Source organism: Bos indicus, chromosome 2, assembly GCF_029378745.1.
Source record: "Bos indicus isolate NIAB-ARS_2022 breed Sahiwal x Tharparkar chromosome 2, NIAB-ARS_B.indTharparkar_mat_pri_1.0, whole genome shotgun sequence".
NCBI lineage: Eukaryota > Metazoa > Chordata > Mammalia > Artiodactyla > Bovidae > Bos > Bos indicus.
In genome coordinates this window covers 121,869,709-121,889,452 of record NC_091761.1, presented here as the reverse complement: position 1 = coordinate 121,889,452, position 19,744 = coordinate 121,869,709, and the positions used below count along the sequence as shown (strand labels likewise).

The 19,744-nt window shown below is 55.9% G+C and overlaps 1 protein-coding gene across 4 annotated transcripts in view; it reads left to right on the top strand.

Moving 5' to 3' along the window:
* TINAGL1 (tubulointerstitial nephritis antigen like 1) overlaps positions 1-18,241 on the top strand; it is a 35,569-nt gene extending 17,328 nt beyond the window's left edge. Inside the window, exons 2-13 of one of the 4 annotated variants that reach the window (XM_070774712.1) lie at positions 7,558-7,731; positions 8,522-8,845; positions 9,759-9,822; positions 13,905-13,997; positions 14,209-14,323; positions 15,445-15,568; positions 15,632-15,803; positions 15,936-16,125; positions 16,237-16,282; positions 16,552-16,675; positions 17,581-17,626; positions 17,735-18,241. In XM_070774712.1, coding sequence (XP_070630813.1) covers positions 8,530-8,845; positions 9,759-9,822; positions 13,905-13,997; positions 14,209-14,323; positions 15,445-15,568; positions 15,632-15,803; positions 15,936-16,125; positions 16,237-16,282; positions 16,552-16,675; positions 17,581-17,626; positions 17,735-17,875 — 1,431 coding nt within the window. In that variant the 5' untranslated portion in view covers positions 7,558-7,731; positions 8,522-8,529 and the 3' untranslated portion in view covers positions 17,876-18,241. Of the gene's footprint in view, positions 1-7,554; positions 7,732-7,860; positions 7,987-8,521; positions 8,846-9,758; positions 9,823-13,904; positions 13,998-14,208; positions 14,324-15,444; positions 15,569-15,631; positions 15,804-15,935; positions 16,126-16,236; positions 16,283-16,551; positions 16,676-17,580; positions 17,627-17,734 lie in introns of those variants that run through there. The other 3 variants (XM_070774716.1, XM_019979419.2, XM_070774708.1) reach the window with 3 other exon arrangements.
* The last annotated feature ends 1,503 nt before the right edge of the window (positions 18,242-19,744 follow it).

Genomic DNA, 19,744 nt, shown 5'->3' with positions numbered 1-19,744 from the left:
ACCTCCCCTTCCTGAGCCAGGGAGAGAACGGCCTTGGGTTCTGACAACCTTCTAGATCCCCGTGGACTCTGACTATACTTCTTGTCCTGGAGTTTCCCTAGGGATCCGGGGGCAAGCTATCCGGTCTTTTGTCTAAATAGCATGAGGTTGGTTCCTAACATCTGAGGCTTGGCCTCTGAGAAGTCACGTGAGTGTTTCTTTCAGCACACGTTGGTCACGCTTCCTACAGGGAACTGTGTCTTGGTGTCTCTCAGACAGTCTCTGCCTGAGCATCAATCACTCTCATGCGTGGGGCTGTTTGTCACCGTCTAAGCTGACGCAGAGAACAGAGACCCCCTCACGTAGGCAAACACGTGTGCAGATTTCAGACCACTCTAATCCGGTTTGACTCCTTTCATCTAGTTTTCCTATGGCTTGACCCATGAGGCTGGAGCAGGTTTACAGCAGTTTCAGCTAGGTTTAGCTGGTTTGACTCACTTTACATCGGCATAAGCGTGTTTGCATCTGTTTGTCTGTTCTGAGCTCATCTGTGGCTGTTTTGATTTGGGTTATCATAATAATAGCAGACACTCTTCTCACACTTGTGATACGTCAGCACGGTCGATTAAAAGGGCTTTACATGAAGTCGTAATTCTCACAACTACTGCGCAGGTGGGGACTGTCATTAGTGTTCTTCTTTCTTTTTCTGGAACACATTTGCTTCTTTATTTTTATTTTTGCTGCACTGGGTCTTCGTTGCTGCCTGCAGGCTTTTTCTCTAGTTGTAGCACCCAGGCTCTCTAGTTGCGGTGTGTGGGCTTAGTTGCCCCGAGGCATGTTCCCAAACCAGGGATCAAACTCACGCCCCCTGCATTGAAGGGGAATTCTTAACCTCTGGTTCACCAGGAAAGTCCCCAGCGTCCTCATGTCACGCGTGGAGAAACTGAGGCACAGAGAACTTCAGAAACCTGCCCCAGGTTTCCAGCTCACTGAGAGGCAGATCTAGGATTTGAACCTACTCCATCTGGCCGCCGAGTCTGTGCTCTGAACCTTGACGTTACGCTCTATCACTGCCGATGAGCGTTTGAGCCATTTCTTGATAAACGTCGATGCCGTCTGAGCCAGTTTGTTCTGCTTTTGCCAACACAAGCTGCTTGGTGCTGGCTCCATCTGCAAACAGCCCTGAATTTGGCACGTTCAGGTTGACACACCATCTCAGGCCTCACAGAGCCTAGACCACTGTATTAGTTTCCTATGGCTGCTGGCACAAACTGCCGCAGATTTGACTGCTTAAAACAGAAATGCAATTTCTCACAGTCTGGAGGCCAGAAGTTCAAAATCAAGGTTTTGGCTGAGCTAGTCTCTCTCTGAAGGCTCAAGGGGAGTATATGCTTCTTGCCTCTTCCAGCTTCTGGATACTTTTGAACTGTGGTGTTGGAGAAGACTCTTGAGAGTCCCTTGGACTGCGAGAAGATCAAACCAGGACATCCTAAAGGAGTATTCATTGGAAGGACTGATGCTGAAGCTGAAACTCCAATACTTTGGCCACCTGATGTGAAGAACTGACTCATTGGATAAGACCCTGATGCTGGGAAAGATTGAAGGCAGGAGGAGAAAGAGACGACAGAGGATGAGATGGTTGGATGGCGTTATCGACTCAATGGGCATGAGTGTGAGCAAGCTCTGGGAGTTAGTGATGGACAGGGAAGCTTGGCGTGCTGCAGTCCATGGGGTCACAAAGAGTCGGACACGACTGAGAGACTGAACTGAACTGAGCTTCTGGGGGCTCCAGGTGTCTCTTGACTTGTGGCCCCATCACTCCAACCTCTGCATCCATGGTCACATTACTTCCTCCTCTTCTTCTGTGTGTTTCTTATAAGGAAATTGTCAGTGGATTTAGCATACCCCAACCCCTCTAGACATTCAGGATTATCTATCTCAAGATCCTTAATTTATCTGAAAAGATTTTTTTCAAGTAAGTTTCCAGCCACAGATTTCAGGGTTTAGGATTTGGGCATATCTTTGTGGGTGGGGGGCTCCATTCAACCCATTACAACCACTAAGGTCACATCACAGTATTTCCCCCTGAGAACCTAGCTCTTAAGAGGGACTCTAACAGATTGGTTTTTAACTCAGCCTTTAGGATTTTATTACTTTCTGCTGAGGAATTAAAAGGTAAAAGTATTCAATGTGCTTGCAGCCACAGAAGAACCTCTTGTACTTTTCAAGACTTTCTTGTTGCTCTTCCTGGCTGGGAAGATCAGGAATTCCTGGAAACACCAAGCAAGGTGTGGGAATGTTTCCGTAAATAGGCACCGGAAGACACAACCTGCTTTCTAAGATGTTTGCTGGTGATAACACCAAGTTTACTGTTCCCCAGGGAGCTCTCTTTAGTGAAAGTAATGCTGAATTGAAGGAGGGCAGATGATTAGCGGACGAGGGGGAGCAGTTAGCCCCAAATATCTCTGCACTCCTGGCCCAGAGTTGAAAGAAGCTTGTCATTTAGATAGAGAGAGAGGTGACGAAATGATGTCCTTACTCAGCAGGAAGCAGCACTCAGGGCCCTTTGTACTCAACTGACCCCAAGAGCCAATTCACAGAAATATTACAGAAAAGGGAAAGCTGTTTCTCTTTTCTGCATTTCCCCACTTGCACCCACAAGTGATGACTATGAACACCACTGGATGTGAGAGTCAGCTTAGTCCTTAGACCATTTTGGCCTCTGCAGAAGCTTCAGGGATTGGGCTCAAGGTTCTGCTCTGCCCCTACCAGCTGAGTGACCTTGGGCAAGCCAGAAAGGCTTTCTGAGTCTTGATTTTCCCATCTGCCTGTTGATTTAATAGGATTACCTGGGAAAAGGCCCACGTTTGGCACATGCCGTGTGTGGCAGAACACACACTAGCAAACAGGCTGGCTGGCCGGAGTCATTACAAATTCATGGTCAGCAACTTCGAATGGTCACTCTGCACTGCCGGAAATCCTACTCTATGTGTCTTGTGGGCTTGATTGTGAGAACTATTTCACATCTAATCCTTAACCGTCCCAGCCTCTTTTCCAGTCTCGCTTTGGCTGCAACTTTCTTGCACCCCTTTGGCAAACCATCAGAGGAGGGTCCCTCGGCTTCGCATGGCTGACTGTACAAATCCACCTCCTCTTCTTCTGCCTCTCAGATGACTGTCCCTGCTCCTAAGTTCTGTCCTCTTGGGCTCCGGGTGTCCTCTCTCTTACTTTAGCAAGGACTCTGATCCTGGGTAATCCCCTCTCTCTGGAACACCAGTTCCTCCCCAATTCCTTGCCATCAGCACAGAGACACGGTATTATAGTCTCCATGTTTGGACAGAACTCTCCCTTCACCCTCCCTATCTTCTTCCAGCCAAAGCCCCATTTCTCGACTTCCCTTTGCAGTAAAACATTCTAAAAAGTTGCCAGTGGTGGTTCTCTTCGGTTCATTTACTCCTATTTGCTGTTCCACTCCTGCCAGTCGGCTTTCACTGAGATTGCTCCATCAAGGTCGCCCTGGCGTCCTTGCTGTGGACACGTCTCTGTCCTCAGCTTACTCACCCTTCCCGGGGAGCTCCCCCTCGGCTTCCTCACCTTGGCCCTCCTCTTCCTCCCCGACAGCTTCTGCTCAGTCCACTGCACTCTCTCCTCTCCTCTGCCCAGCTTCTGCCTAGGAGTATCCTTGGACTCTGTCTTCCTCCCACTTTTCCAGTCTGAGCTGGAAACCAGCCTAGGTCACGCAGTCTCTGTGGGTCCAAGCCGTCCCCCAGCCTGCCCAGACTCCCAGGATGGGAACAGTAGAGAAACTGCCCACCAGGCTAGGAACCCAGAAGTTCTTCTCCATTCCTCCTCTCTCACCCATTTCATCTGACCCTCCAGCAAGTTCTGCCACTCCCACCTCCAGAAGAGGTCTCCAACACGCCCTCTTCTCAGGATCTCCACAGCCACCAGCCTCATTCAAGCCTTAGCATCTCTAGCCTGGGCCACACCGTCGCCTCCTCCTTGGCCCCCCTGATTCCACTCTTACCTGGTACTCATCTCTTCTCTAAAGAGCAGGCGGAGTGGGGGTTTGCATGCGTGAATCAGATTATTTCATTGCCCCGTTGAGATCTCTTTAGTGCTCAGAAGACAATTCAAGCTCCCTACTGCAGCCTGAGGGTCCTAGGTGATCGGCCGTGCACACCACCTCCCAGCCTCATCTTGTTCCTCTGCCCCGGTCTTCACTATAGCATGGCCACTCTGGGCTTCCTTCTGTGTCCCAAACAGACTCACTTGTGCCAGCTTCAGGACTGCTGCTCATGCTGATACGGCTTCCTGGAACACCCTCCCCTGGGTTCCAGGACTAGCTGCCTCCTTCTCATCCTTCAGTCTCAGATCAAATGCCATCTCCTTTCTGACACTCTCAACAATCACAACACTCAAGGTCCCATGTCATGGGCACAGTTTCATAGACCTTTACATGGTAGAATGAATATGTGTGTGTGTGTGTGTGTGTGTGTGTGTGTGTGTGTGTCTGCGTGTTTGCTTGTTTGTCTCTTTTCCCATTAGCTTGAAGATATTGCAACAGTAGAACATTTGGTTCAATCCTGAACACTCAGCGTCTAGCACAGAGCCTGGCACATAGTAGATACTCAACAAACATTTGTGGAATGAATGAGAACATCAAACAGGAACGCCTTCCTCTGCTTGGCGCCACACACTTCCTTGTGGCCCCGAATCTTATCTCCCACAAGCTTCAGCATGCTGTGACAGCACAACCTTCTGCCACACAGGCCCGTGAACAGTGCTCCAATACCACAGTCCAGCAGGCCTCAAGAAGCCCAGCACATTCAGGACAAGACCCAGCGGGGACCATATTAGGCCTGCCCTGCATCTCAGACACTGCTCCAGGCTCTGGGCCTGCCCAGCTGACCATAGGGGTTCCCAAGGGACCTCCCAGCCCTAGATGCAGTGCCATTTGGGATCCATACAGCTGAGCTCCCAGGCCTCAAGTAGTGGGTCCTCAGCCACAGACCTGGGTTGAGCAGAGCACGATGGGTCGTTGTCTTCCCAGGAGGCCCCACTCAACCTCCAGAGGAGAATGGCCCCTGCTGAGCACCCTGAGCAGCTGGGGAACCGGAAAGGGGAGGGGGTAGTGCTGGATTCTGGGGAGAGGAAAGGAGGCCCAGGCCTCTGCTCTGCTGTGCGACTTTAGGTGGGTCACTGCCTCTTTTTAGCCTCACCTCCCTTTGCAGAAGGGCTTCCCAGGTGGCATAGTGGTAAAGAATCTGCCTGCCAATGCAGGAGGCACAAGAGATGTAGGTTTGATCCCTAGGTTGGAGTAGGAAATGGCAACCCACCCCAGTATTCTTGCCTGCAAAATCCCATGGACAGAGGAGCCTAGTGGGCTTTAAGTTTCATGGGGTCACAAAAGAGTGGAACATGAGTGAGCATGCATACACACACACACCCTTTGTAGAAAGAAAAGAGCATCTAAGAGCCTCTAGGGAGTATCAAGGTACAGATGGGAAACCAAGGCCCCGAGAGGGGCAGGATCTGCCAGGGAAGTGAGGAAGGACAGAATCACCGCGGAGCCCCAGGCCACCTGCCTCCCGGGAGGCCACAGGGCTCAGAGGGCAAAGCTGCTGCCATCTCCTCACCTGTTGCTCTGCCCTAGGCCCTTGGACAAGAATAAAGGCAGAGAGCGAGTCACCAGGAAGGAAAGGAGCTTCGGAAAAGGAAAGTGGGGTTCCAGCCCCTCCCCCAGAGCCCCGCCCTTTTCCTCTCCTCCCTGGCCAAGGAACCAAATGAGTCACAAGATTCCACTGGGCGGCTCGGTGCCAAGCTCGGTGATGACGAGGGACCTTGGAGCCATGCTTTTGGCTCCGGTCTCTTTCCTTGCTCTGCGTTCCTGTCTCCTGTGCATGGGCAGACAGGCAGGCAAGAACAGGCAGACAGCTAAAACCCCTGAACAGACACAAACAGACACCTACCCAGATACACAGACACCTCGTAGACAGGCAGACACTATACACACTGACACACAAGCCAACAAGCACACAAATACAAGCAAACAGTGCACTGACATACGGACAGACCCATGACCACACAGAGGCAACAGCCAGACATGCGGGCACATGACAGATGCGTAACAGAGATACAGGCAGACTCAGACACACTCAAACAGAAACACCTCACAACCCAGATACGCGCATGACACAGACTCACATGGAGGGCCTGCAGGGGGGGATCTGGGGCGAAGGACAGGCCAGATGCCCCTGGGCCAGCCCTCAGCCCCAGAACCACACCGAAATGGATTCATAAAAGTGGATTCTCTGGGCCTGAGCTCTTCGGGGGCTGCTGAAGGCAGCCTCTACCTCCTTCCCAGTACGAGGGGCCCGCTTTGCAGTAAGACAAATGGAGGTTGGACATAGAAAGGGACTTCCCTACAGGGAGGGTGTTGAAACCTGCTAAGTGGGTGACTACGGATGGCTGGAGGAAAGGAGTGGAGTGTTGGCAGGTAGCAAGCCTGCCTTTTGGCTGTGTGACCTTGGGCAAGTCTGTTCTGAGCCTCAAGGGGCTCATCTGGTTCTGTCCTCCCAGATCCCTGCAAGGAGCAGATGGCCAGCTCCTGTAAGTGTTCACGCCAATGCTGGAGCTCCAGGACCTTACTCCTCTAACCCCCACACCCCTACTCAGGGCAGGATTCCCTTCTTGACTCCCTGCCCAGTACCCCCTGGCAGGGAGTAACTCAGTCAACTCAATCACAGATGCCTGTTGTCCGGGCCCCTCCCCTCCCCCAGGGGCCAGCCAGCTGAGATGCCCCAAGTCTGGAGGAGGGTGGCAGGGAGGTCAGAGCAAGGGCAAAGGGATTTCCCAGTGCTTGCATTTTCCATCCAGGGGCATCTGTGAGGCTCAGGCCCAGGATGGGGGGTGGTCTGTCCAGGTGGTGTCTCTTTCATTCTCCCGCTGTTAAGAGTCCTCTGGCCCCAGGCCCAACCTTTGGAAGACAGGGGATTGCGAAATGGGGAGGTAAAAGGTGATGGCGGGCCTGGCGGGACAGAAGCCCCATTGTTTGGGGCCCAGGCCAGCCTGGGCAAAGGAAGGGTTTAAGCCTGGGGCAGGAAGGAGGGGGGCTCTGCAGGGGGTGCCAGCTGGCAGGGCTCTTGCTTTGGGACCCTGGAGGGGCGCAGGTGCTGAGCAGGATCACCCCCACCCCACCAGGGGGTGGATTTGATAGAAGGGGCTGTGTTGAGTGAGATGTCTGGGCTGATGGGGAGGGCAGACCCAAAGAGGGGTCTTAGGGCAGGGAGGCAGCTCCCCACCTCTCCCCCCGCCCACCACACCCACTCCATCCTCCCCGCAATCCCCCCGGGGAGGATGAGTCTCCCAAGGCATCTGCAGGGTCCTAAACTATCCTCCTCCAGATTCCAGTCATTCCTGGAAACCAAGACGGCTTGGGGAAGCTCCAAGGCTTGGGAGGAGGGGGGCGGTGCCCAGTGAAGAGGGGCGCGCAAGACTTTATTTATTACTGAGGGGTCGCAGGGGGACTTAGTCATTTTTGCCGCCCACACTCTCCGCATCATTTCTCTAACTTAGGTCCCAAACTCGGAACTCCGCCGCCTCCTAATCTCCCTTTGTCGGCGCAAGCCCCTCGGCCCCACCGCGAAGCCCACCGGGCAGTCCTTCCCAGGGTCAGCAGACCACTAAACGTTTCTACCTCGGTTGGAGCTGGTCCCCTAAGGGAACGGCTTCCAGCCGAGACCCGGCAAGGTGAGTCGCGTGCTCACGATCCCTTTCCCCAAGTCCCGGCTTCGGGGGTTACGGCGGGGCGATTCCAGGTGCGAACCCGCTGGGGCCCCTCCCTTCCTCCGCCGGCCGGGGCGGCGCGCCCCGCGGGGCGGTACAAAAAGCGATCCCGCCCAGCCCAGCTTTCCTCACTTGACTTTGAGTGTCCCGCGGCGGTCGCGGGGAGCGGGGAGGCGGAGGCGAGAGAGGCAGCGGGGCTCAGCCCACACCCCTCACCAGGTAGGGCCTCTCCCCTGCTCGGAGGGAGAGAGAGAGTTGTAGACATAAGGAGCAGAGAGGAGGAGGGGCAGGCGGAGGGGCCGAGACAGGTGGCAGAGAGGGAAAGTAGAGGGGGGCAGAGGGGCACAGCGCGAGGGACACGTGAGGGCACAAAGTCAGGGGCCCCCATCAAGGACCGAAGCTGGGCAGGGATCCAGGATTGAAGGAGACCTGGGGTTCGAGGCCTGGGTGTGGCCTTGGGGGCGGGGGGGCACCAAGAATGCCACCGTCCCCACCTCCCATTCTCTGAGGTCCCCTGGCAGGTCAGAGAGGGACTCCACTTCTTGCCCAAGCTCCCTCCCCGTCCTGTAAACCAGGGCACATAGACTGTGGCTCCTCGCCCCTGTCCTGCCAGGGGACGCAGAAGTCAGGGTCCCTGTTGGATCCCCGCAGACTTGTAGCCCCAGGAAGCAGGGGCGAGCGGTTCCCGGGGGTGCCAGGGAATCTCTGCTGCCCGCCACTTCTGACCCCTGACCTCTGCCCTCCCTGGGCCCAGGAGGCACCATGTGGCGCCGTCCACTGGGGCTGCTGCTGCTGCTGTTGCTGCTGCTGGCCGGCGAGTTGGGCGTGGGCGCCAGGCGGGGTCGTAGGCGCCGGGAGCTAGCACCCGCTCTGCACCGGCGTGGCATCCGGGACGCGGGGGGCCGGTACTGCCAGGAGCAGGACCTCTGCTGCCGCGGCCGCGCGGATGACTGCGCCCTGCCCTACCTGGGTGTGACCTGTTACTGTGACCTCTTCTGCAACCGCACCGTCTCCGACTGCTGCCCTGACTTCTGGGACTTCTGCCTTGGCGTGCCACCCCCCTTCCCCCCAATCCAAGGTGGGCACCAGACGGCCAGGGGTGGGTCACGTTGTCAAGCCCAAAACTCAGCAAGGCTCAGGAGCAAGGCTGATGCATTGGCGTTTCCAGGGGCGGCTTTGGGGTAGCATCTGGAAAGAGACCCGCCCCCTCTCTCTTTACTTCTGCGAAGCACTCACTCTGGTCTAACTTGAATCTCTCCTGTAAGATTGAAAAAGCGCCTCGGTCAGTGGGATTTTCATTTGCCCCAGGAGAAGGGCAGCCACCCATTTCTCCCAGTCCTTCCTGTCTCTGTATTCCAGACTGAGAAGGTGCTGGCCCCACCTGCTGATTCACTCTCAGACTGATAAAGCACACAAGCATTGGTCAGCGTCATTTTAGCAGTTCCTCTGCTTTTGCTCAGGATTCCTTATCCCTGAGATGGCTGGTCACACCTGGGAGGTGGGTCAAGTCTGTTCCTACCTTCAGCCCTTACCACCATCCACCCATCCCAATCCAAGAGGAGCATCACTTGACTTCCTTCCTACAATTCCACAGGGCCACAGGTGTGCCTGGGTTGTCATCCCAAAGTGCTGTGTTATCTCAAGGCAGTCATGTGTCTTCTTTGGGCTTTGGCTTTCTCATATTCATCCCACTCCCCATCTCCAAACCCCAGCTCATTTAACTGGCATAGGATCTAAGGAATGTTGTGGCTGGCATCCAAGTGAAGCAAGAGGGATTTGGGTTAGAGTCAGTAAAGAACTTCCAAGTAGTGGGAAGTTGATATGTGACTCTCAGGAGATGTCTTACGTTATAGCTTGGCTTTGCTTTCAGTGAGGGCTGGTGTGTGTGTGTCTGGGAGGATTCAGGACACTAGACCTCTGAGGATCTGGCCATCTCAGCCCATCGTCCCTCGTCTTGGTTCCACTTCTCTTCCTGTCTTCCCTCCCACTAGGATGTATGCACAAGGGGCGCATCTATCCAGTCTTGGGAACCTACTGGGACAACTGTAACCGTTGGTGAGTATTTGGGACTTGGAGGCGGCTTGCCTGGTAGGCTTTGTGGCAACAGACTTGTTTCGCATCCTATCCCTGTCACCCATTTGCTGGTGGCAAGGCCTCAGTTTCCTCATCTGTAACGTGGGAAATTTTACCTGGACCACATCAGCTTCTACACCGGCATTCCAACAGCAGTCCCCAGGAGTAGTCAACTCTGGATGCCCGGCTTCAGGTGCAGCTCCTCCTGCCTGGGGCCGGGCTACTTCCCCTCCCAGCCTTTCTCACTGTCACTGGAGAGTCCAAGAAGGGGGCGCCAGGAAGGAAACCTCTGACTGCAGCATCCGCTGACCTGGACCGGATGAGGGTCAGGGATGGCTAAACTGGCAGCCAGCCAGAGTGTAGCGGGGCCTTCCCTGGAATGTGGCCCCTCCTCCCTCCCCCACCCCTCCCCTCACTTCCCAGCAAGAGGATGAAGGGGTTGGGGTATGCCACTACCCTAATCGAAGGTCTGAGATGCGAGGGGGGAAGCCTTGAGTGCTTTAATGAAAATAAGGGGGACCCTAAGACTTAGAGCAGGAGGCCCTGCACCCACTCCACCCCCTGCTCTGGGACTGAGAGGGCCTCTGGGAGGAGGAAACTTTTAGGAATGCGTGATGCATAAGTGATTTCCATTGCCTCACTGGTGTGAGGGGTGCCTGGGTCACAGTGAGAGTGAGGATTTGTGTATTTCAGCATGTGTCAGGGTGAGAGTGTACGTGCACTCACGTGTGCACGTTTTGAGTGTATGTGACCTGTGTGTGTGTTCAAAAGATGGAGCACGCCTGCATGATTCTGCTGGTACTGATAGGATGGACATGAAGGGGTTAACACACTCTGTCCCTTCTCGGCCTGGCCACCCAGGCCCCCTCTGGAATGCCGGTACCTGCTGCCACCAGCCCTGCCTAGACTTGCTTGGATAGCCCTGGGGGCAAAGAGGGAGGCAGCAGGAGAGGACTGACCAAGCCACTTTCCTCCCAGTCCAGCTCTGGCTGTGTTCCCTGCACTTGACACCTGAGGGGAGGGTGTGCGGCAGTGTCTGGGGGCCTCCCAGACTCTGGGAGCCCTCCAGGGATGTTTTGAGAGCCAGAGGGGGAGGGGGAGGACAAGAGCCTTCCTGAACATGCCCACAGCTCCTGGGGCTGGAGAGCCCAGCCATACTGGGTCTTGTCCCCTTGAGGCTCCTTAAAAGGCAACATTGGAGGCGGGAGCCTCGGGCAGGCTCAGAAGGACAAAGTTCAGCATCTTGTCATAGCAGAGTTATGAGCTTGGAAAAGCATTGTAGAATTCACAGGATTCAGCTGTTCAGTTGACACCTATTAGAGACCTACTATGTGCCCAGCGTGGTGCTGGGTCAAGGAGATGCAGCCAGTATGCAGCAGACAGTCCTTGTCCCTGCACGGGAGCCTCGGTGACACTAATCATAAACCTGTCATTACAACCTGTTCCAGGTGTGATGGGGGGACAGAGGCCAACAGGGGATCCTAGTTCTGAGTGGGGTGGGGGTGAGGGAAGGCCACTCAGGAAGGGACGTTTATGCAGATACCAGGGAGATGAGAGCATGAGTGGCCCAGGCCCAGGAGGAGGGAACAAGGGGGGTGATGGCTGGTGGAAAGGCCAGGAGGTGGGACCAAGCTCATTGCAGCTGGAGCTGTGAAATGGGGAGAGACGCCTGGGGAGGTGCAGGCCATGTCCCCTGGGTCTCATAAACTGTGCCTAGGATGTTGCATTTTGTTCTAAGTGTCGTGGGAAGCCACTTAGGGAGCACACACTGATGTGTGTTGCTCAAAGATCTCATTGGCTTTAAGAGCGAGATGTGTGTACTGGGGGAAGGGAATTATAAAGTGTTAGAGAGCCTGGTAAGGAAGCCACTGCCGTGGTCCAGGGACCAGAGTAGGGTGATGGTGGTGGAGGGGTAAGAGGCAAGTGGATTCCGAGTCTTTCATGATGCTGGGTCTGCTAATAGGGGAGGCATGTGGCAGAAAGTAATCTTCAACATGATGTGGGTGCTGGGGACAGGGATGAGTAACGGTGGAGACGTCATGGACCACACGGAGTTCTGGCTTGAACAGCCCAGTAGATAAAGTGTTGTCTGAGTTGAGTATGTTGTTAGGGGGAGGAACAGGTTTGGGGGAGATAGTTTAGCCGTTTTGAGACGCCATTCACATACCCAGAGGAGATGTCAGGAGGCCAGTTGGATCTGAGTCTGAAACTCAAGGGGGTGGGGAGTCGGGGTTCCTGCACCGAGAACAATAATAGGAGATGACAATTTCTGAGCACATAACTTGGGCCAGGCCTTGGGCTTTGCAAGCTTGCCTTTTAATCCCTGGAAGTTGGCACTATTATTATCCTCATTTTACAGATGACATTGAGGAGAGTTTTAAATAACTTACCTAAAGTCACACGGGCTTCCCTGGTGACTCAGTGGTAAAGAATCTGCCTGCCAATGCAGGAGATGCAGGTTCGATCCCTGGGTCGGGAAGATCCCCTACAGAAGGAAATGGCAACCCACTCCAGCATTCTTACCTGGAAATCCCATGGACAGAGGAGCCTGATGGACTACAGTCTGCTGCTGCGTAGCTGCTTCAGTCATCTCTGACTCTGTGCGACCCTATAGACTGTAGCCCACCAGGCTCCTCTATCCATGGGGTTCTCCAGGCAAGGGTCTTGGAGCAGGTTGCCATGTCCTCCCCCAGGGGATCTTCCCAACCCAGGGATTGAACCCAGGTCTCCCACATTGCAGGGGGATATTTTTTTTTACCACTGAGCCACCAGGGAAGCTCCGAGCTAGTGTATGGGATCACAAAAGAGTCAGATACGATGCAGCAACTAAACAGCTAACAGAAGGTTCACTAGTTAGCTAAAATCAGAACCCTCGATTCGATTTGGAATCCGTGGTCTTTATCATTTCACTATATTGCCCCCATTCATTCATTCAACAAATATTTATTAGGTCCCTACTACGTGTTAGATTTTGTTTGGGGGCACTGATGATATCAAACAATACCTGCCCTTGAAGATATTCGATCCTATGAGGAAATAGGTATAAACAATATAAATAATTAAAGCTATAATACGTCAGACAGTGATGACAGGCTGAGGAGAAAATAAAGCAGGAAAGCAGGGTGGGAAGGGTGGCGGATGCTGAGACAGGGTGTTCAGGGCAAGCCGCCCTGACAAGGTGACATTTGAATAAGGACTCGGGAGAAGTGAGAGGGGGCCATGAGGACGCTTCCTCCCAGGAAGAAGAGCTCAAAGGCCCAGCGGCAGGAGCATGACTTGTGTCAACCATCAGGGGACCAGCCTGGCTGGGGCCTTAGGAACCAGGTCTTGGAGGAGGGGGCCAGAGAGAAGACAGATCGTGTGGGGCCTTGTTGGCATGGAAGGACTTTGGCTCTTATCCTGTCATGTGAAGCCAATGGCGAGTTTTGGGCAGGGGAATAGCATGATATGATTTGGGTTTAACAGGATCACTGTGTTAAAAATATACTGAAGGGGTGGGGCCCAGGGCGGAGAACAGTGAGGAGGCTGCAGCCTAATCCAGGTGAAAGGTGATTGGACCATTGTGGCTGCAGGAAAGAATGAGACACGGTTTGGATTCTGGATGTGTTTTTAAGGTAAAGTCAACAGATCTGCCAGTGAATCAGGTCAGCACGTGAGAGAGAGTCAAGGGTGCCTCCCAGGCTTTTGGCCTGCGCTCCAGGAAGGATGGAGTGGCTGTTTTCGAGGACTGTGGCAGGCGCAGTCCTGGGAGTAGGGGAGAGCAGGAGTTCAGTTTGAGATGTGAGGAGTGTAACCTGTTAGACACCCCGGAGGTGAGGCTGTGTAGCAGTCAAGATCCTGGAATCTGGAGTTCAGGGAGAGATCTGAGAAGCAGATGTAAACTGAGAATCATGAACTTGAAACTGACGTTTAAAGCCACCAGGCTGCATGGGATCACCTCGGGGGGGGTTCCTCTCGGAGGTGCTGATGTGGAATTTCAGGCCCACATGTTGACCTCCAAGGCCTCCTCCCTTCCAAGGACGCCCAGCCTTACCTCACTTCTTCCTTCCCTCCCGTTTTTCCAGTACCTGCCATGAGAAAGAGCGGTGGGAGTGTGACCAGGAGCCATGCCTGGTGGACGAAGACATGATCGAGGCCATCAACCACGGCGACTACGGGTGAGAGGCCCACGGCGTGACCCCAGTGGGCACACGTGCACGCACACACAGATGCACTTTCTGCCCGAGAGGCACGTCCTGCCAGGGGCACCCACACTCAGATCTTATTCATGGGTACACTCAGCCAGTAGGCGTCTCTCCCACTCACGTGTGCATTCCTCCAGGGCCCCCAGCCTTGGCAGGCCTGTGACCTCCACCCCCTTTCTTTCAGGTGGCGGGCTGGGAACCACAGTGCCTTCTGGGGCATGACCCTGGATGAGGGCATTCGCTACCGCCTAGGTACTGTCCGCCCATCTTCCTTCGTCGCCAATATGAATGAGATTCACGTAAGTCCACCCCTGACTACAATCCTGCCATCTCCCTTTGGCCTATGACCCCAGGGACCCTGGCACCTTGTGCCCTGTTTCTCCAAGGACCCATGCCCACTGATAGGCTGTGTGTTGTGGCCAAGTGACTCCCCTTCTCTGGGCCTTAAGTTTCTGCCTATAACTTGATAAACTGCACTGTAAGAACTGGTGCTCAGATTCAGAGTTTTGTGGTCCCGGCATCTCACCCTCCCTGGCTTCTTGAGTCTCCCCAGCTTGGGAAAAAATGTCATTGGTCCCAGTATGGCGGGGTCAGGGCCCCAAAGGGCCAGGAGGTCACCTTGGTATTTTGGGAAGGAAGGGACAGGCACTCCCCCAGTTTTGGCCAGAGAGCAGCAATTCTCGGAAACAAATGCCATCTCAGCAGAACCTCAAGGGAGTTGGGGGTTTCTCCCTTCCCACCAGTGGGACCCTCTAGAGGGAGAAATAGGAACCAGACCCAGGACAGTTCCAAGGGTGAGGAAAGGGCGCTTCAGCAGGACAGGGCTGGGCCACATGCCGAAGGCTCTGTCTGTCATTGGCGGGCAAGGAGGGGCTGGTGTCTGGCTGGAGTGGCCAGCCCTGCAGAGGGAGTTCAGCTCAAGGCTGGGGTGACCAGACCCTGCCCCTGCCCTTACTCCCTGGGGCCTCTGGCTATTTTCTGCCTCCTGCTGTTTGCTTTGGCAGCCTGCCCAGTCACGGGACCTTACTGCTTCTTCCCTCCCCTGCCCTTTGGGGCCCGAATCCCAAGGTTCTGGTGGAAAGAAGGATGTAAGTGGATCAGAAGGTGCAGAGCAGGAAAGAAGCTGGAATGGAAAGTGGCCCAGTCACTTACCTGTTCCTGGCTTCAACTGCCTCACCTGTAAACAGGACTAGTCACTCCCCAGCTGACGCTAGGGAGGCACTAAATGGTGCCTGCCTCTCCCTCTGGGTCAAGGTGGAGGTTGCTGGAATCTCTCAGATCAAATCTCTCAAATCTTGGAGGGCTCAAGATCAAATTGCCGAAGGTTCTGGACTCTTGGGAGACCTCCCATGCCTAGGCCCCTGGAGGGTCAGGCTGGGGCAGAGGCAGGAGACAGACAAGAGTGGCCTTTGCCTTGCAGACAGTGCTGGGTCCAGGGGAGGTGCTGCCCAGAACGTTTGAGGCCTCTGAGAAGTGGCCCAACCTGATCCACGACCCTCTAGACCAGGGCAACTGTGCAGGCTCCTGGGCCTTCTCCACGGCAGGTAGGTTCAAGGGCAGGGGCTGGCCAGGTGGGAAAGGGGGACCCAGGCCTGACTCCCTGACAGCCCCTCTACCTCCCTTCCCAGCTGTGGCATCCGATCGAGTCTCAATCCATTCTCTGGGGCACATGTCACCTGTCCTGTCGCCCCAGAACCTGCTGTCCTGTGATACGCACAACCAGCAGGGTTGCCGTGGCGGGCGACTGGATGGTGCCTGGTGGTTCCTGCGCCGTCGAGGGTGAGCAGCAGGGGGCACGGACAGGGAAGAGGGCATAAGCAGGGGTCTCAGGAAGCGAAAGCCTGCAGGAAAGGCCTGGGCCAGGCTGCCCCATGCTCACTCTGTCCCCGCTCCCTCCTGCTGCCCCTGCAGGGTTGTGTCTGACCACTGCTACCCGTTCTCCGGCCATGGGCGGGACGAGGCTGTCCCCGCACCCCCCTGCATGATGCACAGTCGGGCCATGGGTCGGGGCAAACGCCAGGCCACCGCGCGCTGCCCCAATAGCTATGTCCATGCCAATGACATCTACCAGGTCACTCCTGCCTACCGCCTCGGCTCCAACGTAAGTCTGCACTTGAGTGAGGGGCAAAGGCAGGAGAGAGCTGGAAGCCTAACCAAAGGCTGGGGCCTCATGCCTGATGCATCGTCTCCTCCCCACCCTCTCACCCTCCAGGAGAAGGAGATCATGAAGGAGCTGATGGAGAATGGCCCTGTCCAAGGTAAATGCCCCTCATCCTGCCCTGTGATGCCAGAAGCTTGTGCCTGCTTGAGACTGGGCACTGCGGCATAGGTGGTCCCTACAGCCCTGAGCAGCGAGTCCACTGGGGCCAGGAGTGGGGGACTATGTCCCCTCCTCAGGGGTGGCACCTGGAGGGGGCACTTAGAGCCTTGGTACCAGAGGCTCTGGGACCTAGGCATGTATCTCCAGGCTTGGGCGTCAGTGCCTGTGCTGATGGGCTGAGCTACCTCCTCTGACCTCTGCCCACAGCCCTCATGGAGGTGCATGAGGACTTCTTCCTATATCAGAGCGGTATCTACAGCCACACACCAGTGAGCCTCGGGAGGCCGGAGCGATACCGCCGGCATGGAACCCATTCGGTTAAGATCACAGGGTAAGGGGCTTGATGGGGAGGGGGGCTGGGGGCAGCTGGGGGCTCTAAACCTCCCTTGAATCCTTGCCACCTCTCTGCAAAGCTCCATTTCAAAGAGGAGGAAGCTGAGACTCAGAAAGAGGAGGTACTTGCCTCAGGGCACACCAAGAGTTAGGGGCCTTTCAAAGTGTTCTAGAACAGTTCCTTACACAACAGGAGAAATCACTCCAAATCAAATACAGACAAGGATTCAAGGGTTGCTCCAGCTCTCCACAGCTCAGGGCCTGTCCCAGCTTTGCCTGACTCACTGACTCATACCTCCAGCCCTCAGTTCCCCCACTGATGTAACAGGAGATGCTAGCATCATTGATTTCAATAGTTCAACCGATAAGATGTACTTTGTACCCACTTCCACCCCCCCAACCAGCCAGGTAAGGATGGAGAGCAGCAGATGTGTGCCCTTCTCCCCGCTGTGGGTCTCTGGAAGGTGTAGGCGTTTCTGCTCCCCCTTGCAGACGTCCCTTTGTGCCCCATGGGGGACTTGGAGATGTGGGGACTGGGGGAGGTGCAGAGAGGGACAGCAGTGTGCCGTCCTAAGTCGCTTCAGTCTTTTCCGACTCTTTGTGACGCTATGGACGGTCACCCACCAGGTTCCTCTGTCCCTGAGATTCCCCAGGCAAGACTACTGGAGTGGGTAGCCATCCCCTTCTCCTGGGCGTCTTCCCCACCCAGGGATTCTTTACCACTCGCGCCACCTGGGAAGCCTGGTGGGGCTTGGGCAAAGAGGGACAGAGAACTGCCCAAGTCCTGAGGGGGCACCAAGTCACCAAAGGCAACAAGGGCCTGGCTAGGGAAGGACGCAGCGGGGCAGGAGCCCCTGAAAGTAGGTGAATCAGCACCCTTGTGGCTCTGGCTCTGCCCGGCAGGTGGGGCGAGGAGACGCTGCCTGACGGGAGGACCATCAAGTACTGGGTGAGTCCTGGCACTGCACGCCCTGCGGCTGCTGTCACCTTCCCCTGGCCCTCCTGCCCTTCTCCCCCACCGCGATTCCCCTCCTCACAGCCCCCTCTGCGTTCCCAGACGGCAGCCAACTCGTGGGGCCCGGCCTGGGGCGAGAGGGGCCACTTTCGCATCGTGCGCGGAGCCAACGAGTGCGACATCGAGAGCTTCGTGCTGGGCGTCTGGGGCCGCGTGGGAATGGAGGATATGGGACACCACTGAGGCCGCGGGCACCACACCGGGAAGAGCCCCCCTCGTGGGGTGGCAGCCCCCAGCCCCGCCCGCCCGGCCGCCCGACGGGACTCCAGGCGCCAGAGGTCTAATCCCTGCGCAGTTCCGCTGACGCAGCGCCGGGCCTGGGAGCCGCGGGCTGGCCGGAGCCCCCAGACCTCCCAGCGGGGCCGGGCAGGGGCTGGCCGGGGAGGAGGGAGACCCCCACGCAAGATCAATGAAGCCAGGAGAGCCACACACCGCCCCCCCGCCCCAGTCTCCGGCCCATGACCTCACCCCACCCTTGTACTTTTATTCTTCAATGATATTTATTTTTCTTTTCACTGTTTTAAAATAAAAGATACAAAGTATCGATAACTATGGTATCTTGAAACTTCTGGGCATGGAAATCCAGGCCAGAGTTGGAGTGGCATATGGGGGGACAGCAGAAAGGACTGCCTGAGGCTTTGCTGGTTGGCAGGGGTGGGGGTCAGGGGACCAGAAATCTTAGCCTCCATTCAGCCCGAATTGTCAGTGACCTTGGACACTGATCCACTGGGGGTGGGACATGGATGGCGTGGCCTTTGGCCCCCAGAGAGATGTGGGCCTGTGGGAACCACCTCTCAGACGCTGAGTCAGCGCTGCCTGGGGTGGGGGGCAGTCCAACCCACCAATCAGCAGAGCTGGCGCCAGTGCCCAGCAGGCAAGGGGGGCATAGCCCCATAGAAGCTGGAGCCTCTGTCTCTGCAGATCAGCTTCTCCAAGCCACCCAGGCGAAGGGACAGCCCCCTGCACCCTACCCCTAGGCCAGGTTGGGCCTGCCTCTGTGAGCCCTCTCTCTAGCCCATGTCCCCAGGCTCTCAGTGCCAGCGGAATTAAGTCCAGGCCTCACTCGCATTCAAGGCCATCAGGACCCACCCCACCAGCTTCCTCACCAGCTTCTTCACCCAGTGCCCAGGCGGCTCCAGAGTCCGCCCTGCTCCCTAATGTCCAGCACGCATGCAGACCACTGGGCATTTGCACATGCTGTTTTCTCTCAGTGCGGATGCCCTTCCATCCCACCTTCCCCTGTCGCACTGCTGTTCCCAGCCCAGCTCCAAGGTTTCTTCACTCAGACAGTACCAGGGGAGAGTAATGGATGTCCCAGGTGCTGTGCAAGGGAGCTATGTTTCCCCTAACCACCCCAACCCCCTTAGCATGGCTTAGACACCCCCTCCCTGGACTCAACTTCATCCTGCCCTTTCACTGGTATTTTACTATCTTCCTTATGCTGGAAGTTCCTTGAGAAACAGAGACTGGGTCTGGTTCACTAATGAGTCCTGGTACCCATACCTGTACCCTGGATAAGGTGGCGTTGCAGTTTGTGGGATGGTTGAATAACACGACCCATTCTTTCCTTTCCATTCCCTTCCCAAGCCTCTAGGCACAGAAGTCAGTATGGAACCCTGCCTTTCCAGAAGCTCAGGGAGGCTGTGCCTGGGGATGGTCCTCCCCTGGCAGCAGTCCTCCTTGCCCCTCAGCTAGAGTCACTGGAGGAGGCAGCAGGGAGGTGTATCCCCTGGAGGGCAGCCCCTCAGTGCCAGCCACGTCCCCCAGGCCGCCTGGGCATCACCTAAAAGGAATGTGGGGCGACCGATAAGCAGCTGCCTTTGTTTCATTTCCTGTTTGCTAGGACGTCCCGAGCCCGGCTCCCCTGGCCAGCCTGCTTGTCCCCAAGGAGCCAAGGACAGCCAGAGCCCTGGGGACAACGACGGGAAGGGAGTCCTGAGCAGGGCTGTCCGATTACTACCCCCTCTGCGGCCACCAGAGAGGCCTCACAACTCCCACCCCACTGGAAAAACCCCGGTCCCTGGGCGCGGCTGGAATTTTTCTACAAGGACC